Below are 17,248 nucleotides of genomic sequence, written 5' to 3' on the forward strand. Positions count from 1 at the left end.
TCACGTGTATTATACTAATGAAGTTGTAAATAAAATGCCCCAGTGGGATAAATTCATCATTAAATGAAAAAAATGAAGCACTTTTATTTCCATTAGATAATACTGCACTATAGTCCTGATGGAAAACCTGTGCAAACTTCAAATCTGAAGACATCGGACACAGAATTGTACAACAGGTGACATGAAGCTAAGCAGCAAGCAACTGTAGTAGATAACCGCAAACCTCTAGAAGTTTAGCATTCATCTTTACACCTTAAACTACTTTCTATCGTACCATCTTATTTATTCTAGAGGCTCGGTGTGGACGAATGGGTGATAACGACATAGAACAAGACAAGAAACAGTGTTTCTGTATATTTATTCTGTGTACATCAATAGACAGTTACAGGCAAATGACACTTGTTTAGCAATTGGAAACTTTGGTGATGCATAACAGCTTGTGAATACCTGAACACTTTGTATTTTTTTTATATTGCTCTGAAATTCGTAGTAATGTTTTAGTTTACAATATCCACCGACGGCACAACCGTTTTGACACACGTGTACGTACACGCACACACAAAAAAAAAAAAAAAAAAAAAAAAAAAAAAGAACCTGACGAATAACTTGTGCGAGCAAGAAAAGTAGAACAGCTATACTGTACAAACAAACAGGATTCCGGAGGTGATTTTGCTATTGTGTTACCTCCAAAGAAAATGTATTTCCAGAGCGGGAGAGGAACTCTAGAGCTGGTACTGTCACTCAGACCCATAACCCTCTTTTCTCTTAGCTTTATATACACACACAACAGGAAACTTGGAAATATGCAGTGAGTACTTCGACCATCACTTTCACCCTTGGGTATAAATGGCCATTTCAAATCTCACCCCCCCCCCCAGTCCTCTTAAAACAAAATGACAAAAACATTGCCTGAAGTCAGTCTTTAGTTGTCTCATATCTGTCTGTTTGGGATTGTTATTTTGGATGAAGTGAAACAAGTGTCCATCTGTGAGGTGGATTGTCTGTTTGTCCAACTGTTGAAGATGGATCTGCAGAGTCCCAAAGCAGAGGAGTCCGTCTTCTGTCCACCATTGCCAAAGCAACCCTTCCCTTCCCCACAGTTTCTCCCTGATGTCTCACATGACCTGTGACATCAGGGACCTAATTTCCTCCCCCGTTCACTCAATGTCTGTGACATCACTTCTCTGTCTGACATCACTTAGATTAGGGGTTGGTGTCCAGAGCTGAGTGTCATCGTAAGTCTTCAAAGCAGCTTCCTTCCCTCGTCTCCTCTTCCTCACAACCGCTGACCTAAAGTTATTCGTCAGGTGAAAGCCAAACGATGGAACAATAGACACGAGCACCTTTCACCGGTTCGATAGGAACGGGAAACAAAGGAAGGAAGCCATTTTGGGGCGCCCGGTCCTAGTGTCCATTATGAACAGTCACGAACCACAGAACGGAAAGAAAAGGGGAACGGAGGCCATCTTGAGTGAGAGCCAGTATCACTACCACCCTCCATGGTCCTAGTCTTAGTGCCCGTTGCTCTCTGACACTGATGCAGGAGTGGACGGGGTGGAGGAGCGAGAGGCAATCGACCCCTTGTCCCCCCCAGGGCTGGCAGCGGTTGGTACACTCTCCGGGGCCTTGACCCCTGTGGTAACGTCTGCAGCGGCTGCGGCCGCCCTGGCTGCGGTGATGGCGGACACAGGCTTGGGCTGGGCTTGCAGGCCAGGGCTGCAGATGAGGTGGTGGCGCTCCCAGTCCTTGTGTTGGCAGAAGGAGCCGCAGTAGCGCGCCGCATTGCAACCGCTGCACGTCTCGCTGGCCTTGCGCCCGCAGTTCCAGCAGCACTGCAGGGAGAGAGAAAGGAGGAGATTAGTATAGAGATAAATAATACACTGAAGCGCAGGGGGAGAGGAAGAGTGTGTGTACACACACACACACACACACATATATTTATTGACAAATGGACAAAGTATACTGGGCAAGTAGTAGGTAAATACCTCATCTACACATCCTACAGCTTTGACTGTTGCTCCTATGTGCTCACTATGACTCACTTCACAGTATGTGTGTACACTCTTAGAAAAAAAGGGTTCTTGAACTGTCCCCATAGGAAAACACTTTTTTGTTCCAGGCAGAACCCTTTTGGGTTCCTGGAACAAAAAGGGTTTCTTCAAAGGGTTCTCCTATGGGGACAGCCGAAAGAACCCTTAAAAAAGGTTCTCGATAGCACCTTTCTTTCTAAGAGTGTGTATAGTTCTGCAGAGTAACATATCCTCCTAACCTCGCTGGAGTCCTCCTGCTCGTTGATGACCTGTATGGCGTCCTCGGTGGCCTTCCTCTTGGCCTCGGACAGAGTCTTCTCCATCTTGGCGCGCTCGGCCGTGATCATCTCAAAGGCCTTCTGCTCCGCCTCGGCCACAGCCTTCTGCACCTCGTCCATGGCCTGACGCTTCACTTCATTCACTGCCTCTTCTGCGCCGGAGAGGGGACACAAGGGGGGGGGGGGGGGGGCAGGTTTTAGACCATGTTGTGGTTCTACGATAAGTAGTGGTTGTAGATGGATGAGGGGACTCCTTTATATCAAAATGTTTTTAAATAATATTTTTTTTTAATCAGCGAGAAGAGGGATAAAAAAGAGGAAAAAGAAGAACACATAAAATGTTGAATGCCCAAACACATGGGACATTGAACACTGTTGTACTAGCCCTTACCAGCTTTTCTCCAGATCTCATCCGGCACATAACCCGAGCCAGGCCGCGGCACAAAATCTCTCTGGGATTCTGTGGCACAGAAAGACAAAAAAAAAAAAAAAAAAAAGTTAGCACCCGGCAGACTTGTGTGAAATAGCATCATCCGCTCTACTTACTTGGGATATACAATCCCCTCACTAACCACACCAATTCAACCTTCCCCAGTTGGCCAAATTAACCGAATAGCCGGGCAGCTTGAAGAGGGAGTACATTGGCTATGGCAGAGGAGCAGACAACCAAGCTGTAGCTACATTCTGTTTGTTATCACTCTCTTTATCCCCTTCTCTCTCCCCCCCCTTCTCTCTTTCTGAGCTGCTCCTCTCAATCCAGACCCATGCCCAAGCTCTGTGGTGCCTGGGCTGGTTTGGACTGTGTACACTGTGCCCAGACACACTGCTGGGCACACAGATGGTACTCGGGCCGGGCGGCAGGCAGCCAGCTCTGGGTCTTAAAGGACGACAGGCTGGCACTGCCAGGGCCTTCTGTGGCAGATCTGGACGGGGGCAGCGTTGGCACCTGTCTGGGGGCCATGGAGCAGCATGGGCCCCGGAGAGAGGAGCAGACGAGCACTGAGAGACAAACACTGCCAGCAAGACAGAGTTTGTTCCAAATGGCGCCTTATTCCTTACCAATATACCGAATATGATGACATTTGGAACGCAGTCTATATGTGTAGGTTCGAAATGTGTCAGTGGTGTGTTGATGGGTGTAGTTCTGTAGATGAACACCAGAGGGCGGTGAGTCTATGTGGTGACTGTGTGGGAGCTCAGTAGCTGGCAGGTTGCTTCAGCGGCTCACCATCAAGGGGACCACTCGTTTTTAATCACTTACCAGGAATCCCACCTGACAAGATACATTACATAGAGATCTGTCGATCTGGTGCGTATCGATTCATTGAAAAAGGACCAACCCTAAGGTTAGACATGAACTTAACTTTGCACCCATGGATTTGAGCCAGCACGAGCTAGTGATAACGTAAAAAGACAGGACCACCCACCATTGGTGAGTCCCTCGGCCGTGTGGGGGCTGTGGGTCTTGGAGAAGGGGGCGGGCATGGTGGCAGCCCCTCCCTTGCGGGGGTCCTCCTGCTCGCTGGAGCGCCGCCGCCAGTAGTTGAGCTCCTCGCGATCTGACTCCTGGCAGCGGCGGAGCACGGCCACCGAGCGCCGCGTCTTCTCCACCATGTCCACGATGCAGTTCAACACCTGGAGGCGTGAGCGGCAGAGATAGAAAGAGGGGACCATTACAGAGCCAAACTTATTAAAAAATTTTTTTTTTAAAACAGTAGGAAGGCTGCAGTTCTGGCTCACCCAATTTTCCAAATGCCCAACCACAAAATATGTCCTATATCTACACTACTGCAGAAAATACGGCCGACCTCTGCAGATACTGTACATGTCAGTGGAGGCTGCTGAGGGGAGGACGGCTCATAACAATGTCCGGAACGGAGCGAAGGGTATGGCATCAAACACATGGAATCCGTGTATTTGATACCATTCTACTCCAGCCATTACAATGAGCCCATCCTCCACAATTAAGGTGGCACCAACCTCCTGTGGTACATGTTGTAATGGGGGGGTAAGTAAGAGAGAGAGAGAGAGAACGAGATATACATATACATACATATACACACACACACAGTAGTGTTACTTGATAGTACATAATGAGTCTCAATACACAGGAACTACCATTCCAGAATTATGCTTGTGGAGATAAAAACAAATATCATTTCATCGGGTAGGACTCCTGCTTTGCGCAGTCAATCACTACTGGAGTGCATGGCTCTCGGATGTAGACAGCAGATGGCTTTAACACCAGTCCACCACAGTGAAAGGGACACCCAGTCTGACATTGCCTTGTTGGCTCCACCAGGCACTGAGAAGTGCTACGCCACTTCTCGTTCCAGTGGTGGTGGCGGCGCCTACCGTCAGCAGTGGCACTTACATGATCCAGATGCCTCCACTCGTCGGCCCACTCTCGGTCTGTCAGCCTGTGGTCCACGGGCTCCTCGCGGTAGCCCCCGTTAGTGCCTGATTAGAAAAGACAAGACAATTGAAAGCTTTAAAAGCGGTGTGATTAAAAAAAGAAAAAAGAAAAAAAGGAACATTGGCCCGTCATTACAAATTAATGGCAGGAAGAGAGGCGGAGGGAAGGGGGTGAAAGTGGTGTCCATTAATCATATTAGTCAATACCACAATGAGGCAGTGACACAATGACACTTAGATGGTCTTATTTCACAACAACATTCCATGACCGGAGCTTAGTGACAAGCCGTGCTTTAGTGTCTCGTTACCGTCGTCACCTCCTCATACACAAGAGAGATGAAGAGGAGTGAAAGACGAAGGACAGAAGGGAGAAAATAAAAAGACAAGAGTTACAGAGACAACGACAAAGCTATAGAGAGAGAAAGCTAGAAAAGGAGATGCCCTCTACCAAAGAGAAAGGCAATACTGAGTATAAAAATTAAAAAAACATTAGGAACACTTTCCATGAAAGACTGACCAGGTGAATGGTATGACTCCTTATTTATGTCACGTGTTCAATCCACTTCGCTTCAGTGTAGATGAAGGGCAGGAGGCAGGTTAAAGGAGGATGTTTAAGCCTTGAGACATGATTGTGTATGTTTGCCATTCAGAGGGGGAAAAAGATAAAATGGGCAAGACAAAAGATTTAAGGTATGGTAGTAGATGCCAGGTGCGCCCGGTTTGGGTCAAGAACTGCAATGCTGGTGGGTTTTTCACACTTAACAGTTTCCTGTGTGTATCAAGATTGGTTCACCACCCAAAGGACATCCAGCCAATTTGACACAACATGGGCCAGCATCCCTGTGGAACGGTTTCAACACCTTGTAGAGTCCATGCCCCAATGAATTGAGGCTGTTCGGAGGGCAAAAACAGGTGCGATCCAATATTAGGAAGCAGGGGCGTAACTTTCACTAGGGACATGCGCCCCCTTCCCCCCACATGCTGAAATTGCATTTTTGCCCCCACTAGTTTTATCATTGGAATGTCATACAACACAAGGCAACAGTGTGCTTCAGGACCATGCGGACAAGCGGTCGGGTAGGCTGTTTGGAGTGTTTATCCAACTGGATAAAAAAATAAAAAATAAATGCCCCCCCCCCCCCTTGTTGCACCCTTGTTAAGGTGTCCCTAATATTTTGTACACTCAGTGTATATCAGAGTGAGAGACGTAAAAACAGAGTAAAAAAATAAAATAAAATGAGATTGAAAGAAAGAACAGAGATAAGAGAGAGCGAGCGGTTGAAAGAGAGGGACAGGGGAAGAGAGCGATGTCTTTTGATGAGAACCAGACCACGAGCCCAGTCACGGCATGCAGCGGCGCTGGGACTCCCCCACATCTGGAGGTCAGCTGTCCGGAAAAAAAAAACATCCCCACCCCCCCCTCTCCTCCCCATTTCTGCCCCTGCTGCTGGGTAACTATCGGGGAGTGGTGGGCATCCCCTCCCCGTGGTCTGAAACTAGCAGAATTCCAGCCCTGGAGCTGTAAAGGCTGCGTGGCGCAGGCCCACTTCTATACACATCTGCCTCCTGGCTAAGCAGCGCTGACACCCACTCTGGTTTGGAGGAACGCAGGGAAGGGATAACACACACACACACACAAAGAGGCAAACATACAACACAGCATTCAAAGACTCAAATACACACATGAACGGCAAAAAAGGACAAACACACACACTATCAACCCCACCCACCCTCCTCTCTCCTTCTCCACCCCCGGCTGCTGTTTCTCATCAGCGCTCCTCAGTTCAAAGCTCTCCGAGATGTAGCGGTGAACAGGCTGGATGGCTCACTGTACCTTGAGACGTACCGCTCGTAAACACCGGCCCCATGCATCGACTCTCAGAAAGGCGTGCCTCGGCATGAACTACTCTCGTTTCCTTCGGGCAGTGTGTGTTTCGCTGTTCGCCTCCGTTTACGGGAGTGCATGTCTACTTCGTTGAATATCTACATCCCCATCTGGCCATTGACACTGACAGGGATCAGATGGCACGCAGATTCTACAACGAACTAGATAAAAATCTTCTCTCAAAAAAAAGGTGAACTACTTCCCGGGTAGTTTGGCACACTCTAAGCACATGTGGGGTCCATGGATTTATGGTCTTCGGAGAACTTCTATGCAGTTTGCTGTGCATGTCCACACACACACACACACACACTTTTGCGCGCATGGACACCCACACAGACCACCCATTAGCAGCTTTCATATCGACCACACTAAAGGCTGTGGTTGTGTGTGTGAGTGCTGTTTGATGACGGAAGCTCGGTGTTGCTCGAGTCGTCCCTTACGACTATTGTGGAAAACAGCAGAGGGACCAATGTGAGAGAACAAAGGGTGCCTACATCTGTTAATGTCGGGCTAAACCCTCGTGAGTTTGTATATACGTCTAGGTTGCATTTGTTGCGCGTGTGTCTCTCTCCAATTATTTTGTATGGATGGCCCCAGTGGGAATCAAATCCACAATCCCTTGGCGTTGCAAGCACCGTGCTTTACAGAATGAGCCCCCACATGACCACCAGTAGGGTGTGTACAGTAGACATGTGTGGATGAATCTACCTGGTAGTCGAGGCCTGTCCTTGAGCTCGCGGAGCTCCAGTATCCGGTGGCTGCTCTCGCGGTGCAGTAGGTGGGGGGTGCTGATGTCCTCGAGGGCGTAGTGTTGCAGTGGGGGCGGCGTGGGATGCAGCTGAGCGCTGAGGGGCAGGGGGTGGGCCGGGCTGTGGCGGGGCGCAGGGCTGATGGTGCAGATGCGCTTGGTTGGTGGCTCCAGGGGGGCGGGCGGGCGCTCGTGGAAGCCATTCTCTTTGGCCCTGCAGGAAAGATGGAGGGGAGGAAAGACATGAGTGGAAATGTGTACGTATGATATTGCGGAGGGCCGTGTGGTGTGTATCATCGTTTGGGGCTGCTTGCAAACTACACATGGATGTGTGTGTGTGTGTGTGTGTGTATGTCTACGTGTATGACAGTCTGTCCCCTACCTGTTGGGACTGTCTCTCTCTTGGGGTGTGTGTGTGTACATTTTGTGTGTCTGTCTCCTACCTGTCTGGGACTGTCTCTCTCTTGGTGTGTGTGTGTACATTTTGTGTGTGTGTCTCCTACCTGTTAGGGCTGTGTCTCTTGGTGGCCATGTCTCTCTCGCTGGGCTCCAGCAGCAGTTCTGAGGAGTCGGGGGGCGAGGCCATTGTGGTGCTGAGCAGAAGGTGCTCGTGTTGGGACAGGTACTGGGCCGGGGTCTGCTTGGCTGCACGCGCACAGTGGAGCAACTCCCTCTGCAGCAGTGGCAGATTGGCCTGGGGTGGGGGAGGTAGAGGGAGAAAGGGAAGAATGAGAGCGAGACACAGTAGCAGTATTCTTGCGATTTCTTGTAATGTTGTTTTCTCAAAGCCTTAGAAATCTAACTACAGGGATCGCGGCTGTCGAGGAAACGCCACGTAGACGCAGTGGCCCCATGGAGACGGTATAGATGCCATACTGTCGCCATAAAAGAGCTGGCTTCCATTTCTTAGTTGACAAAACTAGTTGGGAATATCTTCATTCTCTACACCTTTACTGACCCAACGTCTGATCTTGTGCAAATTCAAAAGTGAATTTCCTGACATGTCCACAAAATACCAGTACACGTCATTAAAAAAAAAAACATGAACTTCATGAAGTGAAGTTCGAGTGGAAGAAAAAATGTTGTTGACTTATTTGCATGTTGCGGTAAGGCCGTGAAGCCTCTGCAGAGACCTCGCGGAAATGCCATGGCAACGCGGCAGAGACATTAGGCAGACACGGTTCACTGAGGAGGCCCAGAGGGAGACAGACATACAGCAGATCTCTCCTTGAGAGGCCAGAGACTCACAGACACCCCGCCCCCTACAGAGGGAGAAAAATGTCCGCCGTCTCGATCCGTCTGCCTAGTGTAAGCCCCGTGACTGTTCCTGCAGCCCACCTTTCAGTAAATCACTGCAAAAACCCAAACACATAGTCCATCGCTCGCTTTGGACAAACCGCGACAAAAGAGAAGCAGAGAAGATTAGAGCAGTGTACATAGGAGAAAAATGGGGCTTCGTGTTGGGGTGTGTGTAGTCGAAGAAGGCCGAGTGGAATGAGAGCGTCTGTGGGGGTCAAACGAGACAGACAGAAAAGAGGGAGAGAGAATGATACAGAAGCGGAAGACAAACATCACACGGTGCAAGCAGAAGGCAGGCACCCTGATAGGGGGTAAAGAGAGAGGGACAAGGGAAAGAGAGCAAAAGAGTGACGAGCAGAGGCAGAACAGAATGACCACCAAGCCTGATGAGAGGAGGCAGGCTCCTCCCGCCCTCTCTCCATTTCTCCTTCCATTTCTTAATGAGCAACAGGCCCAAGTGTGCTTATAATTACACAGACTTCCTCGTTCCCCCGTTTGCCACTTAAGACCCTTACTACACCCCCCCCCCCCAGCCAGGGCCACCGCTACATCAGTCCGCCACATATGTTGTCTGTCAGTTAAGCGCCGTTCTCTTTTTCTGCGGGCGGATGCGAAATTGGCGGCGCCGGGCAAGGCTGAACGACTGCTTTCCTTTAATGCGACACAGAGTCCATATGGCGCGCTGCTGAGCCCCATAAAAGGAGGGAGGGAATGGTTTACAGTCATGTTTCACACTTCCGAGCTCTGTCTCTTCCCTCGCTTTCTTTTTGAGCTATCCACTGCCACGGTGCTATGGAGAGATGGAGGGAGGGCGAGAAGTTGGGGACCCTCGTAAATTAAGAAAAAGGGAAACCAATATTTTTTCTCTTTTATTCTCTCAGAAGGTCAGGGTTCTGAAAGGTGAAGGAGAGGTAACCCATGGTGAAGTAGCTCTTTTTCCATCTGAAGAATGGAGCATTAACACCGCACAATTTGACTGGTTGGAAGATTTATGTTCGGTTCTCATGAGGGTAGCTCTTAAAAAGTATTCTATTTCAGGCCCCCATGTTGCCAATTTACTCAAAGGCCCAATTAAACCTGTTTAGTCAACGCATAGAACTATATTGTTACTTGGGAATGACCGAAAGGCAATGAATAAATAAAATACATTCACAACCCCAATTCCCGGTTTATACGACAACCGTCTTGCTGTTGAAAAATCAATTAGAGAAATGATTTTCATGTTTTCCTAATTTTGTATTGTGCTACCGTCTACTTGCGAATTCTCATTATTTATGGCCATATTTGCATTATTATTAGTTCAAGATTTCTGAGAGAAGTGTAATTAGAGTATTCTGTGCCAGAAGCTACCCTATCGCCTATATAGTGCATTACTTTTGACCAGAGCTAGCATAGATATCACAGAAGGTTGGTGGGACACAGTTTCCATGTGTTTGATGCCATTCCATTTGCGTCGTTCCAGCCATTTTCATGAGCCGTGCTCCTCTCGGCAGCCTCCACTGAGACAGACAGATAAATCCATCAGTGGAGGCTGCTGAGGGGAGGATGGCATTTGGGACACACACTAGCTGTTACCTTCAATACAAAACATCTGCTTTTTCCAGTCCTGATTTCATTACTAATTATATGCAGTCCTTGAGTCATTGTAAACCTCCCTCGAACATCAAACACCTTTTGAAGAGGACAAAGAGGAAGGCGGTCGTCCGCACAGCACAGGCCTGGATTCAGTTCATCAATATTTCCACCACATAGCGAGAGAACAAGACATAGGAAGGGATAGATAGACAGACAGAGGGGAAATGGAGTGTAACAGAAATAGAGAGAAGGGAGACAGCCCTATAGAGAGAGGAGGTAGGTGCTACCTTGAGGAAGGGAATGACGAAGGGTCTCAGGGGGAAGTTGGTGGCCTCTTGGAGCCGCGAGTGGAACTCCTCGATGGTGACCGTTGAATTCTGGGACACAGGGGAGAGATCAGCCAATCACAGTTCCCCTCAAGGTTTAAAGTCTCCAACACTGAGCTTGACATTGTGCGTGTTTCAGATCAACCACGTTCCAGTCGTCAGCAACTGCAGACTGACTGATCTACAAATCATTTGGCGTCATAAATAGTCCAACTACAGTGGATCAGTCCATTTGTAGATCAGTCAAAATGGATGCTCTCAGACAGGATAATAGACTTTGAAATCACTTCGATTACTGAGTGACCAGAGCAATAACTACAGAGCAGTTTCTCTTTCAACTGTCAATCAACCTGTCGACAGATGAAAGATTGTGCACAATGATAGATAGGTATCAATATTTTGCAGATGGGGCCTGTCAAAACCCAATATTGTGGGTCCACTTAGGCCACATATAGCAAATATATGGGCATGTGCCTTCCAAAATAAAACAATAATCCTACATAAATAACAAATCATATTTTATACTCAACAAAAATATAGAATGCAACATATAAAGTGTTGGTCCCCATGTTTCATGAGCTGAAAGAAAATATCCCAGAAATGTTCTATACACACACAAAGCTTATTTCTCTCAAATGTTGTGCGTAGATTTGTTAACATCCAAATTTGTGAGCATTTCTCCTTTGCCAAGATAATCCATCCACCTGACAGGTGTGGCATATCAAGAAGCTGATTAAACAGCACGATCACACCACTGGTTCAACAGGTGCTGGGGATAATAATAGATCACCCGAAAATGTGCACCCGGACAGCTGATGAAACTGAGGAGAATTTCTGATTTCCTTATATGAACTGTAATTCAGTCAAAATCAGTGAAATTGTTGCATTCTGCATTTATATTTTTGTTCAGTAAAATAAATATATATACACACACACACACTTGTATTGAAATATCTCAGTCGATGAAATAAAAAAATTTCTCTTGAATAAACTGAATTGAGTATATCCCGAGGGGAAATTATCACAACGCTTCTCAAATCAAATGCAACACATCAATACAGAACAACGCAAAGTGACAAGGTTCTCACGGCCGTCTCCATCCATTATTCCTAAAACATTATATCAACCACTCACCACGAGGGCCAGCACCAGGTTGCGGACGCTCTCTCCAATTTCAGGCGAGATGTCGTTGCCGAACTGCTGCAGTGTCGTCAGGAAGCGTTTGAGCTTGCTGAGCTGCCTGGCGCCGCACGTGGCCGGGAGCTGCTGATTGGCCAGCGAGGAGGAAGAAGAGGAGCTAGGCCCGTTGCTGTAGCGCTGGGGCGGCGAGGGCACGGCGTTCAGCATGGGTGGGGAGTGGTGGATCCCATTGGTCACTGGGGGAGGGAAGAGGTGGGAGCGGGAGGGAGAAGAGCCAATTGAGAGGTCAAAGAAATTATCGGAGGAGTTGATGGACTGAATGGGTTGACACAATCTTTCATACTGGAATCCTCACATCTTTTATCATGTTGAAGATTTAATGCCATTAAGGCCAACAAAGAAAAATACATAAATATAGCAAAATCAGGTACCACAATCCAATAATCCAGGGGTGTCAAACTCATTCCACGGATGGCAGAGTGTCTGCGAGTTTTTGCTTTCGCCTTTCAATTAAGACCTAAGACAACAAGGTGAGAGGAGTTCCTTACTAGTGAGCTTAATTAATCAATCAAGTACAACGGTGGAGCGGAAACCGGCAGACACTCGGCCCTCTGGAATGAGTTTTCCACCCTTGGATTAGGGGATTGTGGTACATGATTTTGGTGTATATATATATATATATATATATATATATATATATATATATATATATATATATATATATATATATATATATACACATAAAAATCATATATATATATAAAAATCATACCAAAATCATGTACCACAATATATATATTCATTCATTCGTTTCTTTGAGTTTGGACACATGTGCCCTAATCAATTTATGGATCACACAGCTCAAATCTGCTGGTTGCTATTAAAGGGTTCAACCAAAACTTCCATTAAAGTCACAATTTTCACTTGATGTCACATGCAGTTACCAATTCACCCCAAAGCATGCAGGTCCTTGGAGGCTCCTCTAGGGGGAGCTAGCGGTGGTGGGCGCTGTCATGGTGGCTGCGAGACTATGGTCAAGTTGCCCCTAGAAGCTCATCATGGGTCAGTTTTGTATTTCCCCCACTACTGTTTTAAGTTTGGGATTGGGGGAGGAGAACGTGATCTTCGATCTGCACCTAAGGGAAACTTCACCCTGGGAACGCGGTACTCACGTGTGGTGGAGGAGAAGGAGGCTGGCCGGGGCCCGCTGGGGTTGATGGAGGGCAGGGGGGGCATGGTGGCACTGCTGCTGGGGGCTGGTTTGGAATGAGTCTTGACATCCACAGGAGAGCCGGGCATGGCAGGGGTCTTCTTCTCTCCACTGTCTGAAGGGGGAGAAAGAGGGGAGGCGTGGTCAATAGGTGCATGTGGGGAGTGGGCATTATGTGGTCGAGGCACACACGGCTCAGTTGGTAGAGCATGGCGCTTGCAACACCAGTGTTGTGGGTTCAATTCCCACGGGGGGGATCAGTATGAAAAAAGTATGAAAATATTTGAACTCAGTACTGTAAGTCACTCTGGATAGGAGCGTCTGCTAAATGACAAAAGCATTTAATGTAAGTAGGTTTGAAGTCTAGTTTTGATCAGCCACTCAAGTTAAACACACACTATCCTAACCCTCAGTGTGTGCATGCATGTGTGCTATGAAAAGCAATCCAACATTTTCAGATCCAGCTCAATCTTCTCAATGTAGTCTCTTCAAGCCCCTGCCTTTGTCAGAGGGGAAAAACCACGCAACAGAACTTCCCGCCTCCACCCCCACCCCCATTTGCCCCTACTAGAGAAACCCAGATGTCTCGAGGTCTAGCCTTGCGATCCTCCACCCCTCCATTGAGATCCATGGCAGAAGTGCTAATGAAGAAAAACCATTGTGTTCGTGGAGAAGAATGGCTTTTCATTGAGCCAGAGGGACAGGGGGCTGAAGAGAGAGGGGGAAAGAAGCAACAAAAAAAAGGGGGGGGTCCGGGAGCTATTTCACGCTTTACTAACAAGATCGCAAAAGCTTTTGAATGTTAAACGCATACTTCTCAATATGCCACGGCCAATGAATGGGACCACCAGATCAGGGGATGGGGAGAGAGAGAGAGAGCGAAAAAGATGGTAATAATCTTTGGATCAGAGGGCGTCTTTGTTGGGGCAGATCCCATGAAGGCTGCATCTTGTCTCCATTTGGAGTGGATCAGACGCTTCCAACTGCTTTTAGACGGACGATTAATAGACAAGCGGGGTTTTTAAAGGGTCAAAGGTTGGGTGAAACGGCTCTTTTCAATGGAGTTCCGTGGCTTTAGGGTGGGACTATTGTGCTCTTTTGAAGCTATGAACCGAGTGTCTGTCTCGTCATACAAAAACATATGAATGCAATAGCCGGTACTTCAGTGACGTTTAATTGCGTATGCGATATTGCATTTCATATGCAAGCGCGTGCCACAGAAACGTGGGTAAGAACTTGGGTGAAAGCAAAAAGACAGTACACTGTTGATGTGGCTCCAATGTGGAGTTATTTGGCATGTGGAAATAAACAATAAACCTCGCGACTCATTGGCTCGTCGACGTAACCCTCAGAAAAGGGGAAAGAAACAAAAAAAATGTATATGCTTGCTTTGTAGTAGTTACTTTTCCATTACACAAGCGTGCACACACACACACATTCCCACACAACAGCGAGGGTTGACTTGAACTGTCAGGCTTGCAACCGCTGCACCCCACGATTTGACAGCTCCTTCTGCCCCTGAGCCCCACTTTGACTCTACCCTCCCTTTCTCCCGCTTCTTGTCCTCCTCTCCATCCATCCATCCATCCATCCATCTCCCTCCACATCCCGTGGCCTGCCTACTATCGCACCACCTGTTCACTAGAGCAGGGGGCAGGAAGGAGGGCTATACACAGCCTTTTGGGCTTCCGTCACACACACACAGTGCCAGCACGTCACAGGGAGCCGCATGGAGCACACTCACTCCCTGGTTCCAACGCTCCACACAATCCTTATGGTCAGGAAATGAGGATGACGTCTCAATAGCACAATCCGTGGGACGTATAACTTAATAATAACAATAATATCGGTGCCAACAACACAAATAGTATGCATTCTATTCTGAACTGATATGCAACCCAACCCTCCATTGCTTTCAAAATATTCATTTTTATTTCAGTTGATCCCTACCTCCATGTACTGGTAGGCCGTGTGTAAAGCCATGTTACGGTTACTCCTATCGGTTTGGTGCTTCGCTTCAGTACATCCGGTCATAAGACAACACTGTCATTTTCCAGGATTTTTAAATAACATTTCTACCAGGACATAAAAGGGAGACAGATTTCAGGAACACTTACTGTCTTTACCTACTACTTAGTAAAACTTAAAATGCTTAATATTTAGGACTTAAGTATGGGTATTCGGACATGCCCAGTACTTGAACAGACCGTGTATTACGAGAACGCTTTCTTACGAAGCCAATTTTGTAGCATGATTTACTACAGTAAAAACTACAATACCCCCAGTACTACAGCTCTAGCATCACGCACTAGTCCAAAAAATAAATAATGGGAAACCTTGGCTATGACAAAGGTAATCGGGAAGACATTGCATGGCGCCGTTACAGATCATTTAACGTAAACGTTTACATTAGTGGGCCATCGCCGGACGACTTCCATTTTTTTTTGTTGCCTAGCACCGGAGACCCCTCCTACTGTCAGTCTGAAGGACACGTCAAGCAGCTGGCACGTCAGCCCAAACACACACACACTATTAGGGTATAAAGAATATGGTTCAGCGTTAGCTCAAAAAGACACCTGTGTTTACCAGTCAATATTTGCCTTGTGCCAGAAGTTTGTCTCGCTGGCCTGAGTGCCACCTGTCACCATACACCATATCCCTGATATGGATGGAAGAAAAAACTAAAGGGGGGGGGGGGGGATGACAACCATAGAGAGAACAAAGAAAACAAAAAGTAATGCTGTAGTGTACATAGAAATACAATCTAGAATGACTTGAGGCCCGTTCCATAGCTTCTATTTTTATGGGAATGTGAGGTCCCTGAAGTTGTTTCAAAGAGCTGGTTTATTTAATTATTTTAAATATTAAAAAAAAAACATTTTTTTAAAGATTCATGCAAAAGGGTAATACAATAGATTAGAATAGACTGGAATAGATAGCTTTTAGGTTTACCTTCCCTACTCAGAACACTCCCAGACAGTCCTCGCAACATTTTTGCTTGAGAAATTGCTCTTTGCTAAGAAGCCTTTTTTAAATATTTTTTTTATGATTTGACTATTGTAAATTGAAAACAAATCACAGTAAGGTACTTAATTGTTACCATGAAATTATTTGATATTGAGATAACAGCTGCATTGGTCCTTTAATCTGCCTACTGTGTATTACTACTAATCGTACTACATCCTGTTTAGTACAAACGTAAGCCGTATGAAACAAATAAACATTACTACTCATCCATACTGAGAAGGCGTCATCAAATTCGGAATCGCACTTGTTCCGCGCCCAATCGGTGATCTTTGTCGAGAATTGTTCCTCTATTCTGATTATCAGCTGTCGAACACACGTGGGTGTGAAAAGACAATTATCTTCCTCAAGAGTGAGCAGCAAATTCTACTAGATGAAAAGCCGAAATGAGTAGGACATCTGGGCATCTAAAATACTAATTTATCGAAATATTACTAAGGCCGACTATAAAACTGAAAAAGAAATTGTGACCTTCAACGGCCCACTACGTAGGACGGAGGTACGCACATTTGGACACAGCCTCTCTCTTAAATCGTTCATGTTATTTTCTTATTCTATACAGAGAGATATCTCCTGTGCACCAGGTGTCTCCAATCTCCCACTCTAATAAGCAATCTAACAGCTGTGGAGAGTGTCACTCAGCTGGGGGTAGATAGGTTTTGAGAAACAGATGAAGCAGTGAACTGGAATGGCCGACATCCTTCTTGCTGTGGTCTATTCCCTCATGGCCCGTAAAAGAGTCACTGCATTTAATAACTAGATCAAATGTGACACGTGTGTGTCTTGAGGGTAATTGTGTTATATTTGAGTGGGTAATCAGATGACAAATGCAGATAAAAGAAGTTGAAGCATGTTTAGTTGATAAGAGTGACTGAGATAGCAGTGTGGTACAGAAATGTCAATTAGATGTCATCCGATAAAAAAGCTTTGAGTCTCATACTGGGATGAAGGAAAGGAAACAAGGATACAAGGAAGGAAATGAAGAATGCTATAGGGTCTCCAACCTCAACTCTGGACCTTGAAGCCAGTTCCACTGCATTTGTTTCATTGTTCCCCTCTAATCATGGACTGATTTAGACCTGAGACACCAGGTGTGTACAATTAATTATCAAGTAGAACAGCAGGATCCTGACCTCGTAGGGGTCAGAGTTGAATACCCGTGATAGGGTGCCCCGAGTGGATTGAAAAAATGCATTGGTGATGAAATTTTACATCCTTATGTTATAAACTATACTAAACAAAAATAAAAAAGCAACAATTAATGATTTTACTGAGTTAGTTCATATAAGGAAATCGGTTAATTGAAATAAATTCATTA

General features: G+C 46.5%; 1 protein-coding gene across 2 annotated transcripts in view; it reads right to left on the bottom strand.

Moving 5' to 3' along the window:
- Positions 1 to 341: 341 nt before the first annotated feature.
- Positions 342 to 17,248, bottom strand: part of LOC135539570 (protein CBFA2T2-like) — a 50,185-nt gene continuing 33,278 nt past the window's right edge. For both annotated transcript variants that reach the window (XM_064965517.1, XM_064965518.1), the window contains exons 2-11: positions 12,869 to 13,021; positions 11,691 to 11,932; positions 10,518 to 10,607; positions 7,860 to 8,050; positions 7,317 to 7,570; positions 4,683 to 4,768; positions 3,736 to 3,943; positions 2,700 to 2,768; positions 2,270 to 2,460; positions 342 to 1,832 (exon numbers count right to left, since the gene is read on the bottom strand). In XM_064965517.1, coding sequence (XP_064821589.1) covers positions 1,512 to 1,832; positions 2,270 to 2,460; positions 2,700 to 2,768; positions 3,736 to 3,943; positions 4,683 to 4,768; positions 7,317 to 7,570; positions 7,860 to 8,050; positions 10,518 to 10,607; positions 11,691 to 11,932; positions 12,869 to 13,021 — 1,805 coding nt within the window. In that variant the 3' untranslated portion in view covers positions 342 to 1,511. The remainder of the gene's footprint in view (positions 1,833 to 2,269; positions 2,461 to 2,699; positions 2,769 to 3,735; positions 3,944 to 4,682; positions 4,769 to 7,316; positions 7,571 to 7,859; positions 8,051 to 10,517; positions 10,608 to 11,690; positions 11,933 to 12,868; positions 13,022 to 17,248) is intronic.

Source organism: Oncorhynchus masou, chromosome 5 (genome assembly GCF_036934945.1).
Source record: "Oncorhynchus masou masou isolate Uvic2021 chromosome 5, UVic_Omas_1.1, whole genome shotgun sequence".
In the NCBI taxonomy this organism is placed as follows: domain Eukaryota; kingdom Metazoa; phylum Chordata; class Actinopteri; order Salmoniformes; family Salmonidae; genus Oncorhynchus; species Oncorhynchus masou.